At 45.9% G+C, this 20,168-nt stretch overlaps 1 protein-coding gene across 1 annotated transcript in view; it reads left to right on the plus strand.

Moving 5' to 3' along the window:
* Positions 1-1,685: 1,685 nt before the first annotated feature.
* The window catches only part of R3HDM4 (R3H domain containing 4), a 203,066-nt gene continuing 184,583 nt past the window's right edge, over positions 1,686-20,168 (plus strand). The window contains exon 1 of the mRNA XM_085638078.1: positions 1,686-1,988. Within this exon, the coding sequence (XP_085494204.1) occupies positions 1,945-1,988 (44 nt within the window). The 5' untranslated portion in view covers positions 1,686-1,944. The remainder of the gene's footprint in view (positions 1,989-20,168) is intronic.

A 20,168-nucleotide genomic window follows, 5' to 3' on the forward strand; every position in this document is an offset into this window, starting at 1 on the left:
AGCAATATCTTTGACAGTGAGGGACACCCAAGAGATTTAGTTACTGATAATGGCACTCATTGTATTTCCTTGCAGATTAAGGAATTTAGGGAAAAACACCATATCAGACATCTTAAGGGGGTGGTGAACTCACTGGCCTCCATTGGTTTGGTAGAGAGGGTCAATAGGCTTCTGAAAGAAGGTGTACAGTCTGCCCTTACAAGTGGGGTACAGGTTGATGTTTTCTTAAAACAAAACGTATTGGCTTATCATCTCACCACACATTCCACCACTGGTGTTTTGTCCTGATTAGGTAAAAGACATTGCCCAAGGATAAAACTTGTCATTGGGGCGTAGCCAAGTTGGTGAAACAAAGAGTGGACGAGGCACAGATAAAACACAAATGGTATTATGATGCCACTCATGGTGTGAAATGTGTTGAATTCAAAGCGAACGACTGGGTTCTTCTTAGACAGCCCAACAGATTGAAAAGGGGACAATCTGTGTTTTCTGAACCAGTTCGAATTGAAAAAACGTCCAAGGGTGCAGCATTCCTGCAAGGTAAAGGATGATGGAGTAAAAGGATGTTAGTTAAATTAACATCTGAGCAAGCATGTGATAAGGGTAAGCCCACAACTCAGGAATCTGAGAGTTGGTTTAACTTAGAAGACAGAAGTACTTTCCCTGATATGCATCAGCCACAAAGTACTTCATCCAAATATGTGTTTAGGCACCACAGGGAGAGTTTCTGCAAATGTGATGCATGAGATTTTTTCCTTAGGTGTTGCTAATGAGCTTGTGCACCATCCTTCTACTGGGCTGGATACCCAGACGCAACCTGGGTGTGTTTGCAAGGTTTCCATGCCTATTAGGTATAAGGAGTTGTATATGCATTAAATGTTGATGTGACTTTCCTTTCCATATGAAGGAGAAGCTCATTAACCATATGGGGCTCAGATGCAGTGTAGGTGTGATCACATGGTTTCCTAGCATGATCATACACATTAAGTAGTTGTTCTTATATGAATGTCGAACAAGATCACACGCAGTTTACTATCATGTGTGTCTGAACCGTGCTCATGGCCCGCGTTCTTTGTCCATGGTATACCAGAGTAGTTGGATACGATTTGGATTTTCCTGGAGAACGGACATGAGGGAAGCGGGCTTCTGCTAGAAATTGAATAATCGACTTCTTCCGGCTTCTGATCTTCATTACCCCCTCTACAGTGCGGTTCAACCCCTTGGCTCCACCCTTCTTCCCACCTCAGGCCCCTGGGTGTAGCCCAGCCGTTCATCAGCCCCTGAAACACAACAACACTTCAGCTTCGGGTCCACAGGTCTCCTCTCCCACCTCTATGGTGCGGTTCAACGCCCTTGGCTCCACCCTTCTTCCCGTCTCAGGCCCCTGGGTGTAGCCCGCCCGTTCCTCGGGCCCTGATACACCCCACAGTCCGACTCAAGGCCTTGAGCTTCGGGCCCACAGGCCTCGTTTCTCACCTGGGCGGACCCCACGGACCGTCGCTGCGCACACACAGGCCCTCAGCTCTGGCCTGACACGAGGCTTTCCCGCGCGCGGGACGTCAAAAGGGCGCGAGAGAAAGGAACACTGCCGAGGCGCGTTCCTCAGCTCGAAGCACGCTGGGCCGCAGCGCGCTTTCACGCTTGCCTTCTGCGCACGCGTGCACCGCGAAAGGCGTTAGCTCCACACAGTGGCGGCGCGCACTCCTCTTCCCTACAGCTCGGCGCGCGCGAGTTGCGCAGAACAATCAGGAGCAGTCGCGAGTTCACGAAGCGAGGAGGCGTGTTTGCGTGGCGACGTCACGGGGAGGGTAGCGTAGGCCGCTGACGTCACGGGCGGCGGCTGACAGCGCTGCGGCTCCTGTCAGACGGGACCTCGGGCCGTGTCCCTTTGGTCCCCCCTCACCCCATTCTCCCTAACAGTCTTTCCCCCCCCCTTCCCCCACCATGGTGCTGATGGAGAGCGGAGAAGGAGAGGCCCGGTCATACTGGTGAGCTGGGAGGGTTGTGGAGGGGGTTCGAGGCGGTGGCGCTGACGTCAGAGAGAGGCCTGCAGACCCCTTGAGAGGAAGGGGATATGACGTCAGAACGGGATCCGGCACTGCCTGGGGAGAGGGCAGATTGGCAGGGAGCTATATTACAACCCCCCAGTCCGCCCCCTTCCGCCCATAGGCCTCCAGTATCTGAGCCGTCTCACCTTCCCGACCCCGCCCTCGCCCCCTCCACCAACCTACCTCACCATCTCCGTGTACCTGACGGCCCACCTGCTCATACTTCACCCCACCCACCTCATGCTGTTCACTGTTTACGTAATCACCCAGCCCAGCACAGGCTGGCAGTACTATCCGCCCAGTCCATCAGAGGCGGTCAATGGGCCCCATATCGTACACACTCCTACAGACGCTGTCAGTACACCCACACAGTCCTGCACAGGTCGTCAGTCCCCCCCATATAGCCAGTTCAACCGAGGCTGTTGGTGCCCCCGTATATAGTTCGGCACAGGCTGTCAGGGCACCCCATGCACACAGTCCAACAGGCTGTCAGTGCACCCCCATGCACACAGTGCACCCCCCATGCACACAGTCCAACAGGGTCTGTCAGTGCACCCCCATGCAAACAGTCCAAAAGAGGCTGTCAGTGTCTCCCTATGCATAGTTAACTTAAGTTGAAAAACCAAAATATGTTGTCCTTTAAGCCAAAATATAATTGACTGCTCCCACACTCTTACAGACATCACCTCCGTGGCACGTTTTCAGTGCTCCGCTGGACGGTCACCTATGCCACAAGTGGCTATCCTCACTTCAGTGCCAGGCTTTTCTTTTACTTATCCAGCTAATGCGTGTCAGGCTTCTTCCTTTCGCCATGTTATAGATAGGCATCCCTGTTTTACGTTTTTACTGATTTTTACAGAAAACATTCTGTTTCCGTCTGTATTTATTTTTAAAAGTGGATAAATACAGATGATTTGGCTTCTTTTAGGTGACTCCCCATGCTAAGATTAATTACTTTCCAGCCAATAGCTGTACATATTGGCAGCATGGGAGTTACAAAGCTCGATGAGATTTGCTTAAAATACTTCATATCTCAATACGTTTTGGTGCTGTCATGCAAATCTATTGATGTGGGTTTATTCTTTTATTAATTTGGCTGTGTAATGTGCTAAAACCCGACAGGCATCAATATTAGTGCACATTTATCTGTTAAATAAATTGGAAATATACAAGTTATCACATCATCTGTTCACAAAACATAAAATAAATATAGATCATTACCAATAAGATGGCCAAAAATTAAATAAGGATAAATACAAACGGAAATGTTCAAAAATAAATAACATAAAACCGGTTGCCCTAGTTATAGCTGATCAGGCTTTATGGTTCCCTTCTTAATGATCAGCCTGGACTTCCGCCTTAGTATTTGCTACCTTACTTTGCCTCAGGTCTATTAAGTGACGTTAACTCTCAAGACTTTATGGAATCCACCTGTTAGCAGATGTTTAATGTTTGGACTTACGGCAGGGATGCGGAGGGCATTCCTTTCTTTCAAAGATAGAGTGGACAAAGCTAGGTAGGGGAAATACGGGGTCCTGATTTTTCAAGGGTTCTTGATGACAAGGATAATGAATTCGTCTGGGCTTGGTTTTAATGAATCCAGCTCAGCAGAGTGTGAGAAGACGGTACATCCTTTGGAGATGGTAGCACTGTTAGGTGCCTCTTTCTTGGATCAAGTTAGAAACAAAGTTCAAGTTTCAACTGAGTCTGACATCTTGGGCTGATGCAATAATTAGTCCGCTTCCTTCTTGTCTTGCAGTGTGACTCACCTGTTTTAAAATATTTTAGCTTCTAGCAGCAAGATAGCCTTTGTGGGCACACTACACCTTTAGTAAACAGGTTTTTATCTGTGCTGTCGTGTCAGAGGTAATCCGAGAGGGTGTGCCTCCTTGTTGGAGACCCCTGCTCTCCACCCCAATCATTGTCTTCATCGATGTGTGCAGGACACAAGAAATTAGGTCTCTTACCTGTTTACATAAGTGACTGAAAAAAGCATCAGCAAAGCCAATAGGTCTCGCATTTGAGTCCTATAGGTTTTGCCACTGCTCAAAATACTTTTTAATGATGCTGTGCAGTGTCTGCAAAAAAAAACCAAGCATTTGCAATGCAATAGGTCTCGCATTTGGAAGAGTTTGAGCTATTGGCACTGTAAATGATAATGCCTTTTATTTATGTGTTTTGAAAACCTGCAAGTGGTGTGTGTAAACATGCACTTTGTACTTTTAATTTGTGGCTTATGAGAAGCAAGGCAGGCAGTAACTGCGCCTCTTTTACAGCCAGTCTTGCTTCTCGTAAGCAATGACTATAAGTACAAAGAGCGTGTTTATGCACTTCTTGCAGGTTTACAAAACTTATAAATAAAATGCATTGTCATTTAAAATGCTCTCCATGCCACTGGAGTCAAGCTATCCTGGCTGATGTTGGGTGAAACCCTGAAACCGGTCCTAGGATGCTAGTTTTCAGTCAGGGGAGGGCCTGGTAGTTCGGGCTGGACTGTTCCCATTGGACGCAGGGTCCAGACTGATTTTTCATATGGCTGGGTCCAAACTGGAATGGCATGTGGAGTAAAAAAACGATGGATTTAGGCCCAGATCTCTGTACTGGGGTGAATGTATGACACTGTTCTGCATTCTGACCATCAATTGTTCTTTTTACACTCTCCCCTTAGTGTAACGCAGGACGGCAGCTTAGGTTGCTGCTCTGAGCTGTTTTATATTTGCTTTGGGCCTAAATCTGGCCCCCAGACCCAAGGTGAAAAGTAAATGTATGTATTGTCAATATTTTGTAGTTTTTTTTGTTACTTTGAGTGACCATGACTTTGTACTGGCGCTATGCCTTGAGAAATCAGCCCCAAATTATTAACAGTTGATGTAAAACTGGAGCGAGAAAGAGATGCCTCTCTAGCGGCAGAGGTGCACAGTGTGAAACCCGCTTGACTAAATTGTGTGATCTTAGGCAAATATTTTATTTAATCATGCATCCTTTTTCCATTTATCATATCGAACAGCATCTTGAAATACTAGAGATCAGGACATGCAGTACACAATAGCGTTTCATAGACTGTAATGTCACTGCTGGTATAATAGCAATGTAGGCCAAATCTAGAGTATACATGATAACTCGCTTGCTTCTTAGTTCGTTATTGGCATTGACATCAGAGCGGAGGCGGGAACATTTATAAGTTTGGGTTTATAATCAATCACTTTTAATGCCTCTCAATGCAGTGATATCTGCTCAACTCAAATGAAACACCTCCACATGGTGAAGAAATATATATATTTTTTAAAAGAGTATCACATTTGTATATGACGTGTGTTGCACAATTTACATGCTGAACATTTTCATGGTTTGGCTCTACCATGGGTCTCTTTTAATATGTAGTCTCGGGATGAATTGTTTATTACGCTTGTGTAACCTTGCATAATTGCTAGTATTTCGCTTTATGCTTGTTACACGCAATGCCTGAAATTATGCAATTACGCCATAGCTCATCAGTCCGTTGGGGGAAAAATCCTATTGGGGAACACAGCAACAACATGAACGACCAGAGTGCAAGCAGCCGTTGTTTGCATAATGAGCAGTTTAACACTGTTTTTAGCATAAAACGTGTTCTTGTGCCAAATATGGAAAGAAGGACTTATTTCATGCTAAAAATAGCCCTAAATACTCAGTATTCTAGTCAATAACTTCTCCAAAATTTCACATATATACGCTAATTTCTCTTGCCCTTTCTTTTTGGCTTGCCCGTTTCTTTGTCAGTGTTTCAAAATCACGTTATTTCTATTCTAGGGCTGTAAAAGTATATATCATTCATATGAAATACAGAAAAAATAGTTGAAAACAAAATATACACATTAGAACTACACATTTTGTGAATGGTACAAATTAATGCCCTTCACATGATAAAAGAATTCATGTCATTGACAAAGTACACAGCAGTCATCATAGTTGCAGAAAAGCCTGACGATCGCAGGCAATAGCAACATATACATAACCTCTGAAGCAACAAAAAGATGCATTTGAGCATCCAGACTGAATGATTGCACAGCTATCAAATTGTGGTAAACCGCAAGATAGGAAGAGCGCAAATGGGTGCTAGAAGGAAAATCAGCATTGTAGTTGGCCCTGTCTCAGTTGAAAAAGGAGAGCCTTCCTTCAAATCATCCACATTGCGTCCAACAACTTGTCAAGCGCACAGGTGTATAACGGCCAGCAGTCGAATCTAAGGATTTGAAGGGCAGTGCAATGACTGTGGGCCCAGCAGCCTACAGATAGGTGATAGCTAAATAAAACATGGGCGATCCTAGGCTATGCATGCGAAGAAGACATGAGGAACAGTTTCCCCCTAAAGCTAGACCACCCTTAAATGATTTTTGCTGATTAAGAGACAATAGTTTAGTTTTGGCTGTGTTGATTTCCAGGCCACGGGAGTGGCAGAACTCGTTAAAGCAGGTCAGGAGTTTCTGGAGCCCTCTTGTGGGGTCTTGGAGATCAATAAAGTGTGATCCGTGATATAAAGTGCACAATATTGTTTCTGTACAATGAAAACAATGTTTGGGCCAGGACACAGCCCTGGCGGTCGGTCACCTTTGGAAACCAGCACCATCTCAGCCAGCTGGCCCTAAGTTCCCCAACGAATTATAGCAAAATTGTTTTCATGAAGACGAATGAGAAGAGCCAGTATGCCAAGAGGCATTCCCTTGTCACTAAGGGCTTGTCATAAATGTAAACAGGATACTAAGTCAAAGGCGGACTTAAGGTCAACAAAGGCAACATAGATATTGCCTCTGCCAATTACCACCATCTTCCAGTGGATTAACATAAAGTGAAAGACCTATTTTAATGGTGAAAATCTTACCTTGAAACCCTGCCTGAAACAGGCTTGGTACATTATGCTCGCTGATCCAATGCTGAATTCTGACTAAAACATAGCGACAAAAGACCTTTTGGATGCAGTCAATAATGTAAATTGGTCTGTAGTTGCTGGGTTGAGCCTCACTTCCCTTTTTGATAAATTGGGAGCACCACAGCGACTATCCAGAAATCCGGAATGGACGCTCCTCTAGCTATAGCATTGGCAGGGGAGAGTACATATTTGGACCAAGATTCCACATCATGAGTGAATATATCAGCAGGAATGCCATCGGGCCAGCAGCCCTCCCTTTCGTAATAGCACTGAAAGATTCCAAAATATCCGTTAAGTCAAACAATGGGATAGCATCGCTCAGTGGTGTCATAGGCGGCGGAAACCCCTCGTTGGCACAATGGTATCATCTTAGTATACATTTTTAAAATAATCAAGCAAATCATAAGTTGAAACATAATTGCTGGGTTCCCATGCTGAAGCGTTACCGCCCTTTGAGACCAATGACCAAAATTTGGTAGAATCTTTATCAGAGCAGACATCCATAATATTCTGTTACCTTAGTTCATCCCAAGCCCTTTTAGCTTTCGCCTGACACATTTTGTATGCTCTCCTGATGACAGGGATTCGTGCAACATCCTTTGCTTTAATGGTCTGCATCGGAGGGCGTTTGAGGCCACGACATTCCAGGTTGAACCAGGAACTAGGTTTTGTAATGAGACTGGGATTGTAAAATATGTTAAAACAAGCTAAAAAAAAGTCTCTATGGAAGTCACTAAAAGCCAAGTGGTTTGCCTCACTGAAAGGGCCATTGCATATGTTGGAAAGCACAGTTTTTAAGGTCTTGGCTTAAGGCAGAAAGAATCTCCGGGTGAGTTACCATGTGACGCCATTTCAGGCGCTGCATGTTGTTTGAAGGCTCAATGTCCCTGGTATAGGAGGGTGGAAGGTAATCAGAGGGCTGACTAGCACAGAAGGCAACCATAGAAAGAGAGAACAGATTGTGGTCGCTCTCCTACCTTTCCATGATAACCATGCCCTTGACTAATCCCCATAACCTGAGATCAACTAAGATATAGTCTAAGCGGCTTGTGCAGTTAGGTTTGTTAAACGTGCTGGTCAAATCTCGTGGCCATTGGTAGCCCTTAATCCATATTCAATAGAAGAGGCCTTTTGCTGGTGTGCAGCCTGGGTTCACTTATTTATGGGAGCGATATCCAAGTGAGAGGCGACCCAAAGTTCGTCCTAATCATGGGTTAGCTGAACGTTACTGTGGTCAGGTGGCTCAAAAGTAGTATTAAAGTCTCCTGCCAGAATACATTGATATTGCAGGGAATGCCCCTCCAGATAATCCTCAAGGTCTTACAGACCTCCCTTGACACACCTAGCATATATGTTGAAGATGGCAACACTTGAGTTCATGTCATTCATGAATTCAATGTCCAGGATATCAGGGCAATCAATATCTAGTTGCTGTGCCTTGCAATTAAGTGAGGCTCTGACCCATGTAGGTAGATCACCCAAGGCTCTTCCACACATGCTGGATTTTGACGGGACGTGGATGTTAAGATAGCCTGGTTTAAATATTGGGTCCAAGCTCCATGTCTCCTGTAGTAAACAAATGTGCCCCTTGATGAAGTTATTCTAATCGGGGAGGGTCACTTCAGACCTGAGGTCAGCCACGCTCCATTACAAAAGTGTTACCGGAGACGGCTTTTGTGTTACAGGGGTCTTGCTTGTGCCCTGTACACAGGTTTGAAAGAAATAATCAGGTAAATAGACGTTGGTGGTCAGTAGTTGAGCAAAAGCTGCAGGTTGAGGAATGACACCATAGCGGGTGTGAGTGCTTGGATCAGGCCAGGCCGCTAACGTAGAAGGATAAGTTGGAGGTAGCGATGCAATGGTTGGCTCTAACATAATATGTTTACTGGCAGGCGATGGTACTGGGCACATTAGTGGTTTAGGAGGAGCACAAAAGTCAGTCGATATTGGCCAATGATGAAGTGCCCAGTGTGGAACCTGGCCTGGAGCGTGTAATGCTGTACCCATGATTCGCCGGCCTTCGGTACTTGAACTGAATGTTAGAATTATTTGGTGGGCAACTCCTTATGTTGAGAGCCACCAAATTCTCATCCATGGCCTTGACCCTAAAGTTAAGCTCAATTGTGTCTAAGTTTGAGTAGCCCAAAAGATGTCTTTTGGCACTAATGATGTCATCGCAAATGACCAAGCTACAGCCCCTTATATATCAGTTTATTTTTGAGGGAATTCCCCCTTCAGATCTTATGTGGGGAGGTAATTTTGGAACTCTGGTCATTATGATAGTGTGCCAGGGGATGTTGCCTACTTATGGGGTTGGGAAAGGGTTTGTAGCTACGTCCACTTAGGGCTCTGTTGTTGAAAGAACTATCAAAGGTATCATGATTGACATGGGCAGTTGGAGACCGCAGAAGATTGAAATTGCCCATGGGTCTGTGATGCCTGGGATCGTAAGGGGGACCGGGATTCAGTGGGCACCAACCCGGTTCTTCAGAATGGGTCTGTCCTGCTCCAGTAGGAGGCCCTGGAATCACCATATAACAGTAGTACAAAAAGTAGGTGAAATGTGCAGCAGGAGTTTGGAAAAGACAGTTCTGGGGGTCCAACACCACAATGGAGAATAAATAACAATACCTTGAGTTTGAGACATTAGGGGGGTGTCCCAGCTCATCCTCCTCTGGGCTCTGATGCCGTGGACGGGTCCCACCCTTGGGCCAGACGCGTCCCATACAGGGGGGACTAGGGTGCCCTGACATAGCGCTGGTGTAGAGTCACTGGCACCAAAGTGTCATGGGACTCGTAGTCCCAGCGGCAAGACGTGTGGCTTCCCCCAGCAGCTTGTTGGCTTCAGCAAAGTGCCCCCATGTCAGTGAATTTTTTCACTTGTGCAGCACATGTGAGAGATGCTTTTCTTGCTGTGACGTGTGTGTGTGTGTGTGTGTGTGTGTGTGTGTGTGTGTGTGTGTGTGTGTGCTGTTACTGCCTGTTGTTAGCGCGAGGAAGACTTCCACTGTTGCTGTACCAGGGAAGCAGGAGGAAGAGTGTGTGTCCTGTGTGGTAGGAGTGTATGTCGCGCTGCTGCCTGCTCTATTATGTTCACAGTTGAGCCGTATGCACTCTTAATATTTTGGCACGGCTCCCGAGCTATCTAATCTTTTGTGCCTCCTGGTTTACTCAAAGTCCTAACAAGTGGCACTCGTGCTTTCTCCTTTATCATTTGGACCAGTACAGATGTCTCTCTCTTTTTACACTAGCCTGGGACTTTGATAGCGAGTGAGAAACGGTGCTGTTTTTTAATGCTGAACAAAACATTACGGTAGGAGCAGTGGATCATGTCTCTAGTCTGTCAAAAAAAGTGGTGGCATCAGCTTTGCGTTTGGGTTCTGAGGGTTCATATATATATATATATTCACTGAAAGAAACATAGGTTTCAGGCACGTTATAGTTCGGAATTAGCATTTAAAAAACCTTAGAAATTAACAGAAAAAAACATATGTTTCAGGGGCGTTATAGTTAGCTGGACTTCTCACTCGTACAAAACCATTGAAATTCCCCCGTTATAGTTAGTTCAGCTAACTATAACTCGCGCGCCCGCAATGCACTGCTGATGACGTCCCATATTACATCACTCATGACATGGTCAGTGACATCACTGATGACATCTCCACTGATGACGGCCTTAATCGGCCCCGGGGACCCCAACCCCCGGGGCATGGCCTTTTTAAAAAAAAAATATATATATATATTTAGAAGGGGGGCTGCTTTGCCCCCCTCCTCAGGCCACTTATGGTCCCGGGGACCCCATCCCCCGGAGCGGGCCTTTGTTTTTTATTAGTTAAAAAATATATATATATTTATAGAAACACCTAGGACATGCTGGACAAATCGTACGTACCTATCACCATGACGATTTGCGTGATATTCATGAAAAGGCGACTATGCATACAATGAATCCACGTGGAATGTATTTACACCGCTAGTGAAGCTCTGACGTGTCTGACACCCAACCGTGCCTAATCCCGGCGCCCCCGCCTGTGGGTACTCTCCAAGTAGACACCCTTGTCGTTTATTTGTACAAACATGGGTAGCTATTGACGGGCACATTTAATACACACGCACACCAAGCCATTCAAAGGGGATTCGACAAAAATTAGACCAAAACTATGCAAGAAACCCCCCTCATGGTTAATAAAACACACATCCACCGCCGGATGTGTAATACTTTTTATTTTACTCTCTGGAAAGGAGACAAACCTCACTTGAGAGTCACAGCGTGCTCCTGGCTGAGCCCAATGCTGTTTTACACCCACCAGTGCCCGCCGAGTGCCACACACCTCTATGTTGTATTCCACCAGCTAGTGCGTATGCTATGACACTCTCTATCCCATGTGCACTGTAACACCACCCTGTGAATATGTCATGCCACACTTGCCTTCGCACAGGTTATATTGCCCCATCTAACGTGCCTTCCTCGATGCCTATGTTATAACGCTCAGCGCTATGCCATACATATTACAATCTGGGATCCAAATCTTTGTCACAGTGCATATGCAACATTAAACTCCCCAGCACATATTTTATATTACAACTTTAGAGACTAGTTAGGTTACACAACACTGCCCTGTGCATATTACACTCCAAGGTGCATATCGCATAGCACGCGCTAGTGCCTGTGCTATCTTGCACTCTCCAATGAATCGGTCATTGCTCACAATGTATTGCATAATATATTTCACGCCCCGGTTCATCTTATATCACACTTTTTGGTGCATAGTTTATACCATACACTATATCTAGTTTTCATTTTTAATCGTGCTCTCAGGACTATATTCTAAATAACGCTGCGTTCACCTACCCTTTTCACAGGCATTACATTTTGTGTTGGGGGTGTAGGGTCAGGGGGTGTTTCTGCCAAGTGAGTCCGGAGTCACAGTCACAAACATCCTCTTCTTCCTGAATAAAAGTGAGATTATGCTGTATACTTGTTCATATTTTAAGTAGTTCGCGCACACACACACATTTTAAAAACAATAAAGTTCCTAATACCCGCCTTCTCTGAACAGTTAGCTTGCTGCCCCATCCACCTCCTCCCTGTCCTCTGTTGTCTGAATCCATGGACTAGCCTCCTCCCTCCTGCCATCCATGGTCTGATGTGCTTCCACTGCCCTCCATGTAGCATGATGTACCAGTCCACTCCTCCTGCCTTCCATTGCCCAATTATATGCCCCATCATTGACCTCCTGCTTAGCCTCTGTGGTTAGCTTGCTGCCCCTATTCTCCTTCCCCACCGATTTCTTTGTGCATTCCCCTGCTCCATCCTTTTTGCCTACCATGTTCCATGGACCTGCCACTCCTATCTACTCTGAGTGTTCTGTTGAGCTGCCACTCCCCTCCCACCTGCCTAGCATTGTCAGATGATTGTAACCTGTCCCTGCCACCTCCACCCTGCCTGTCCACATTCCATGCCCCTAGCCCCTTCCTCCTGTCCTCCATGGTCCATTTTACTGCCACGCCCTTCTGCCCTCCCTGGTTTGTTGTGCTGCAACTGCTCTTCTTGCCTGCCCTGCATGGTCTGTTATGAGGCCCCTTCCCCTGAACTCTCATGTCTGTGCCCAGGTCCTGACCCTACCTTCTATCCTCCATGGTCCTTTGTGCATTTCCCTGCACCCTCCTTCTTGCCCATCATAGCCATTGTGCTGCCGCCACTAACCCTCCTGCTTGGCATGCATGGTCTTCTGTGCTGCCACAACCCCTTCCACCTTCCCTGTGTGGTCAGCTAGCTGCCCCTGACCCCTCCCACCTTCCCTCCATGGTCTGTGTGTATGCCATCATAGTCTCACTGTTGCTCTCCATGGTGTGTCTTGCTTCTAGTGCCCATCCTGCCTGACCTCCATGGTCATCTTGCTGCTCCTGCCCTGCCCCCTTGCCCCCAGCCCTCTGTTTTCATGTGCAGACCTCTATTCCCTCCCTCCTGGCTTGTCTGTTCCATTGTAATGCCCCTGATCCGTTCCTCCTACCCTTTATGGTCTGTTATGCTGCAGCTTTCTCTCCTGTCAGTCCATTATGGTCAGCTAGCTACCATTGCCTCTTTCCCCTCTGTTCTCAGACTTCATTCTCACATGACTGAGAAAGATAATGTGAATTTACAGAAAATATGCTCTCAGTTTAGCTTCTAGATCACCTTCCAAACCTCTGTGGGAAAAGCATGAGAAAATAGTTTTCTCTCAAACATGATTCATGATATGTATGTATGTATGTATGTGCGGTCTTATATAGCGCTCAAATTACCCTTGGGCATCTCGGCGCTTGCATTGGGAACCCGTCCTGGTTTTTCCCTGTGAGATAACCCGTACTGGGCATCCCCAAGGTGAAAGCCAGGCATCCCGCCGCGGGGGGCCGTTGTGGAGATTAAGCAAGCTTGTTGCCCAGAGCTGCATAGTGTGAACTCGTGCTTAGAGTAGGCACCGAAGCGAGAATTATCGAGTCCGTGGACAATTGGGCTCCAGACACTGCCGCGACCCTGGTCCCGGGTCTGACCTCTGCTTCAGGGTATGCCTCCTCTAACCAGTGAGCTACACTTCTCCACCATATCCCAGCAGAAAGCTTTTTCACATGGTAAAATCACCTTAGAACACACCACAATTCCTAAAATGAGTATGGTACCATCAACAAATGATTTATAATGTAACTAAAGCCGTAAAACCTTCTATTAACTGCAATGGTTTTTAATGAGGTGCTATCCTGTATATTGGTCCCAAGATGGCTGCCAACAATTCTTGGATGAAGTGCTGACAGCCAATCAGATCTCACGATGAGATGTGTGGTTAGGCTCCGCCCAGATATATATGTGATTTTACTTTTGTTTTTCTCAGGAACTACTGAACGGATTTACACCATTTAACCAAAAGGCACGACTCTGAACCAAGGGCTACCTTTTTGCCAAATTAGGTGTAATTCTGTTCAGCAGTTAGGGCTGTAGCTGCGATTAAAGGTTCCTTTGCAAAATTGCATGGGTTAAACACGTTTTGGGACCCCCCTTTTTTCTCTGCCCCCGCTTGACGAATCACCCCGAGACTTTCAGGATAGGAGCGGACCAGAGCGCCCCACCAGTTTAGAATGTTGCGAATTTCCTATGGATAATAGGTCCTAACTATAACTACCTACTGGCGACCGCCAGTAGGTAATACATATATATTCGTTACAGCGTCTGATACAGACTCCAGCACGCTCTGAGTTGCTTCAATGCACGTTTATTCAGGCTACAAACAGGTGACGAGTTTCAACAGGCTCCACGGTTATCGGTTAGGGTTCAAGAAATACAAATTCTTTGTCCGGACCGGAGATGAGGATTATGCGGTACTTCCTTCACAGTGTCCAATCAACTGTCCAGGACCCCTTGATAGTCCATTGTTGATTTTGCCCCCTCCTCACTCTTTGCTGCTCCAGCAGCCTGTCTTAAGTGCCTCCGGCTTCTTGGCCTTTATTTTTCTGTGTGCGGTGTGGTGATTTTCTGGTATTTGCAGGTGCTTCGTGTGCTGTGGTTTTCCTTTTCAACGTGGCTGCGGGAACGCTTGTCACTCCTCCACGGCAATTTTCTCTTCATGATTCGAGCTTTGGCGCTACAGTGGCAGACGCAATGTGGTCTGCCGGCAACTGGGGGAGCTGCATGCTATGTGCTAGTAGCATGTCTTGTTTCCAGGTCTCCTGTGCTGGCACGCTATTTCCGATCATATCCCTCCAAAAGTGACAGCGTGGCCGGCCATGTTCCTGGTGTACTGTCTCAGTGCTTGCCTTTGTCCCTCACGCCTGAAGCATTGTGCTCCACACCGGGGTCTGTCAAATTTAAGCAGCATATAGAGCAAGTGACCGGTTTGGTGATGGATATCAGCACAGGTGTAGGTTAAGCCCTTTATATTGAAGTGGGTATGAAATGAATGAATGAATATTTGATTTCTAAAGCACAAACTTAGCCCAGGGACGCAAGGCGCTACAGGAGGGCTGTCATACAGAATTAAGATAACATGCTCAAACTGATGACTCTGTAAAGAGCCAGGTCTTCAAAGCCTTGCGGAGAGGGAGTGTGACACTTGTCCAAAGAGATCGGCAGGGAGCGAATTCCATAGCCTTGCAGCGGCAATGGAAAAAGCTCTGCCTCCCCATCTAGCCTTCTTAAACCTCGGAACTGTCAGCATATTTTTACTAGCAGATCTAAACTGCTTAGTAGGAACATAGCGCTGGAACAGCCCTTTAATGGAATCAGGGCCTAGGCCATAGAAAGCATTGTGGGTAAATCATAGGGCCTTAAACAGAATTCTTCGATAAAGAGGAAGCCAATGAGAGAAGCCGAGACTGGGTGGTATTTCGGAAGATCCATTACCAGCCTGGCTGCTGCATTCTGCACCAGCTGCAAATGGCGAACCAGGCCCTTGTTAATGCCCAAATAGAGGGCATTACAGTAGTCCAGTCTGGACATCACTAAGGCAATAACTGCCTGCTTTTGTTCGGCAACCGAAAGAAACTGGGAAATTTTCCTGAGAATCCTAATTATCCCAAAGCAGGTGGACACTGTTCTGCTAATCGGCGACGGTTCTTTAATTCCGCTGGGTCCAGAGAAGGCTTTTTTAAAAGAGGTTTGACCACCGCAGTCTTCCTGGGTACTGCCCCACAGAGATAGCTACATTAAGTACTAAGGTAAGGTGGGGAACAATAACTTCCCTTCCTATTTTCAAAGCCATCAAAGGGCATGAATCCAGCGGAAACCCTGATGTAATTCCCCCTAGTAGGTGGTCCGTGAGTTCCAGAGACATGAGAGGGAAGGTAAGTAACCTATGTACCTCCTCCGTGGTTACAGAATCATTAGAAAAGAGGTGGGACCAGTGCTTAATTAGTAAAATATTATGTGCAGGTGCTCAAATATATTTTAGGAGGCCACACCCACTTTTCTGGCCCCACCCACTTCCTTTATCGGTTCCACCCACATCCACAAGCCTCAACACACCATAGCCACCTCCTCACATCTTGAGTTCTGCAAGAGGCTGAAGACCTGGCTCTTCACATAAGCGCCTCGGGGACCTCACACCTGCCCAAGTGCCTGGATACCCTTTTGGGTGATTCGTTTTTCTACAACTCAAATATAACTGAACATAATGTAACAAGGGTTGAGGGTGTAAGGAAGCAAGAGGGTATAGGAGGCATGGCTGGAGTTGCTGAGGAAGAAAAAAGGGAAAAGAAAAAGATGAGACGAAGGAAAGAAAGGAGGTCAGGGCAATGAGTATGAAAGGTACTTTGTCAAGGAGAGAGGATAATGACATTGTAATATTGCATAGAAATTGAAAAACAAAAGATTGAAATACATTTGTGTCCTTAACATACCATATATGTTTCTAAAGCGCATATTCACCAAAAGAGGCCTTAAGACTGAATTTAAAATGCTGTTATCCAGCTCACTTGCACACATTTTATCGACCTCCGATATATGAAAGACTGAGTTGCCGCACCAAGATTTAAATTTATGACCCTGAGAACAAACACAGATTCCTGGAGTGGATATAAAGAAATGAGCAAGAAAGAAAAACCTAAAAGGGAGAATGAGGAAGGAGGAGAGGTCTGAAGGCAAAGATAGATACGGTAGACAAAGAATGTGAAGAGAAGTGAGGAAAGCAGAGATAAGGAGTGCAAGGCTGGAGTGGAACATGATGAGAATGGAAAAAAAGGAAAAGAGAAAAAAGGGAAGAAGAGCAGACAGCGGGGAGTGTGTGAAAAGAAAGTGGAAGGGAAAGATGAGAAGGTGAAAAATGAAAAGCAGTTAATGAGGGGAATTGGCGATTAAGAGGAAACGTGTACATAGGGCAGAAAGTGAACGAAAAATGGAGAGAAGTGAAGGGGAGGAAGATACTGGGGAAGAACAAAAAAAGAGTACACCACTGCTTTATTAAATATAGAATAATTAAATATGTATAGTTGAGGGGTGACAAGGCTGTATCATTCTTGGCCTGTCTCATCAATGCACAGCTGTGCTGTCCAAGACACCCTTTCATTGTCCCCCCCAATAACATGTTTATACTCATCCAAAATGTGCACGTAAAAACATATTTAGAAACTCTCCCAAAGAGTGCCCTCCTTCCATCTTCTACATCCATGTTCGCATGCACCCTGACTGAGTACTTGGGCAGTGAGATCACATCCATTGTGTTCACTATCAACTTATTAAAAACGGACTCTATAGTAATAACCGACATAGCCACAACCAAAATAAACTGAGCTTTCTTGTGTACCTGCATTCTCCATTTAACAGTGCATTAACTCCAACCACTTTCAACATCTTCTGCGTGAAAGTGCTCAATTTGCATCTATCATGTGATCCTCCCCTTTGTAGCTCACTCAGAATGACCACACCCTACTATTACCCTGCTGGTTAACCAAATGCTTCTTCCTGCCCGTTCAGGTCCACGTGCTCTCAAGAAAAATGCAAGTCCCATAAATCACTACATCCTACCCCTCTGTGAACCTACCTACACCTACTAATTAACCCCAGGCTTCTAACTACTCATTCAAGAACCTGTTTTATTCAAAACTGCCAGCCCCATCAAATCCTATGGCCCACCCTTCCAACAACTTTCTAATAGCTACGATTTCTAAATTTTTTGTTATACTACATAACATTTTTTCAATGTAGATGTTCTACATAGCACTGATCATTTGTTGATGAAAAAGCATTTTTATACAGGCAATGATGATCTGCAATAACAGTCTGTTAGTCCGTAACTCTAAACGTGAATTACCACTTGTGGAAGTGATGCTACCAAATCGCCTTACATGCAACATCATGTTGTTTATTCTGCTTAAACTTTCCTGGGTGCAAACGATCGACTAGGCAGCCATAATTACACTATACAAACATTCCAGTTTTATTGATATCATACATGCGTGTTACAGGGGCAGAGCAAGCAAGCCCAGGCTGCATGCAAGAGTCAAATTTGTTGCAAGCGACGTTGAATAAAGGTATTAGAATGGTGTGCATTTGATCATCTTTGTTTGGATAAACATAGCCTAAAGGCATAGAAATAAGCTTTCAACATTTGTAAGCCACCCAAAAACAAATTTTAGGCACTGACCAACAAAAGCTGACTTGGACTAATGAGTGCAGAGCAGCAAGTGCACACCATAGTTAGTGGTGAGCCATGAGCACTTTGAATGCACCGTTACGGACAGCTCTAGGTCAGTGCTGATAGAATTGCATGCTACGCACTCTTTTTTTAATTTCAGAAAGGCAGGGCAGCAAAATAAATCTACGAAGGATTTCCTTTTCATGGAATCCTTCTAAATGCTAGCAAATCCAAACTATAACAAAACTCAAGCAAAACAGCCTCTGGCAACCATCGTCTGGATTTTACAAGGCCATAAATCTGAAGCGCAGGTCCTCAGTCAGCACGGGAGACTGGAGAGTGAAAGAATTGAAGCAAGTAAAATCTATCATTGAAATGATACCTGTATTGATAGCGGGCGCTCGTACATATTCACTTCTGCTGGGATTGGTAATAAAGTAAAACGTTTCTTGGCAGTCCTGCACACTTCCAGCCTGCCCTGTGGCTGAGAGTGGCTGAGTCCCAGCTCAGCCAACAGCCCGCCTTCAGCCACTCTCCAATGGCCGGAAATAAACCAATGTGTTCCGTGAAAATCAGGCGCGACTTGACATCACTAACGTGATGCCGACGCTGCTTCGATATGCCTGGATCAGGGGGGGACTTCCAAGGACATACCAGACAGCCATTTAAGGAGAGCAGGAATTTATGTTTAATAATTACCGGGCCAGGACTCAAAGAAAAATCTTATAGACCCGGCCGCTAAAATAAGTGCCGGTTCTGAGCACCGGAAAGCACCAGCACAAATTAAGCACTGGGTGGTACAGATTAGGGGGGACAGATAGGGCAATCTCAGCATTGGAAGTTACCAGCGAGGAATATATAGCTGTAATTTTAGTGCGGAAAAAGTCAGCCATTCTGTCACAGAGCTCTTGAAGTGTCCAAGTCAGAGACAGTGGGGTAAATAAGCGAGTTAATAACATCAAAAAGCTCTCAAGGAGATTTGATGAATTCAGTAACCTTTGAATAATTGTGAGAAGTTGGCCTGGCATATGCTGTCCACTAGTTATAGTGGGCACCTTGCACCAGTCCAAACAACCCTTATTGATGATAGGTTTAAAGACAACCTTTTTTTAAAGCTATCCTAGTGGTAGCTATGGAGAGCAGCCTTCAGGCTAAGTCTTAAGAGTGTAAAGCGGCTTGGTTTACCAGTTTATAACCTCTTGAATTACTAAATGAAAAGAGAACCACACAAGGTATATATAAAATATATGTATTTATTTCTAAACACTCCCTACTAATCTCTTTATGAGATTAGAGTCCAAGATAAACAATAATACAGTTCTAAAACGACAGTAAATAGCACAATATACAATGGGCCCTAGGGGCGGACCAAACCATATATTATAAAGTGGTATAAGAACCATGACTTGATTAGACACAGTGCCTAGAGCACGTAGAATCACTGGGACCCCAAGGAACCACCCAAGGTAGTGACACAGGAGACCCACGGGGGACGTGTGCAGTGTGAGAACACAGCCGCGAGCCCCGTACTATTCAATGGGAAAGTCGTGGTTGGAATTTAGAAGTTAAGGACACTTAGGAGAGGACTTTGAGCAAACCCCTTTAGACTTAGGGGGTTCTAGGGCCAGCACTCACGGGAGCACCGGAGTACTCGAGTTACCTCACCCAGGGACGTGGGTGCATAGGTGTCGGGAATTATCGTTGATTTCAGTGGCGATCTGCTGCAAAGTGCTGCTGTCGGGATGGAGAAAAGTGTCCGGTGTGATCCAAGCCTGGATCGAAGAGCAGAAGAACCTGAAAGCAGAGGGGACAGAGTCTGGGTCACTTGCCAGTGACCAGGGGCACGATAGACGAATGCCCACCGATGTCGGGTGTTTCAGGTGCGAAGAGGTGAAGCTTGGCTCTGCAGCCACGAGGACCAGGAGGCGTTGAGGACGACCAGGAGCTGGATTCGAGCTGTCCCATGAAGGATGCCGAGTGCTGCGGTGTTGGTGCCCGGATTGGACCCAACAAACCTTGGCAACAGCAACCCACGCAGGAAGAGAAAAGATGCTTTGGTGCGGACCAGCAAGGTCCTGGGGACCCCCAAGCGATGGAGAGTCCGGGCACGTC

The sequence above is a fragment of the Triturus cristatus genome, chromosome 12, assembly GCF_964204655.1.
Source record: "Triturus cristatus chromosome 12, aTriCri1.1, whole genome shotgun sequence".
In the NCBI taxonomy this organism is placed as follows: Eukaryota; Metazoa; Chordata; class Amphibia; order Caudata; family Salamandridae; genus Triturus; species Triturus cristatus.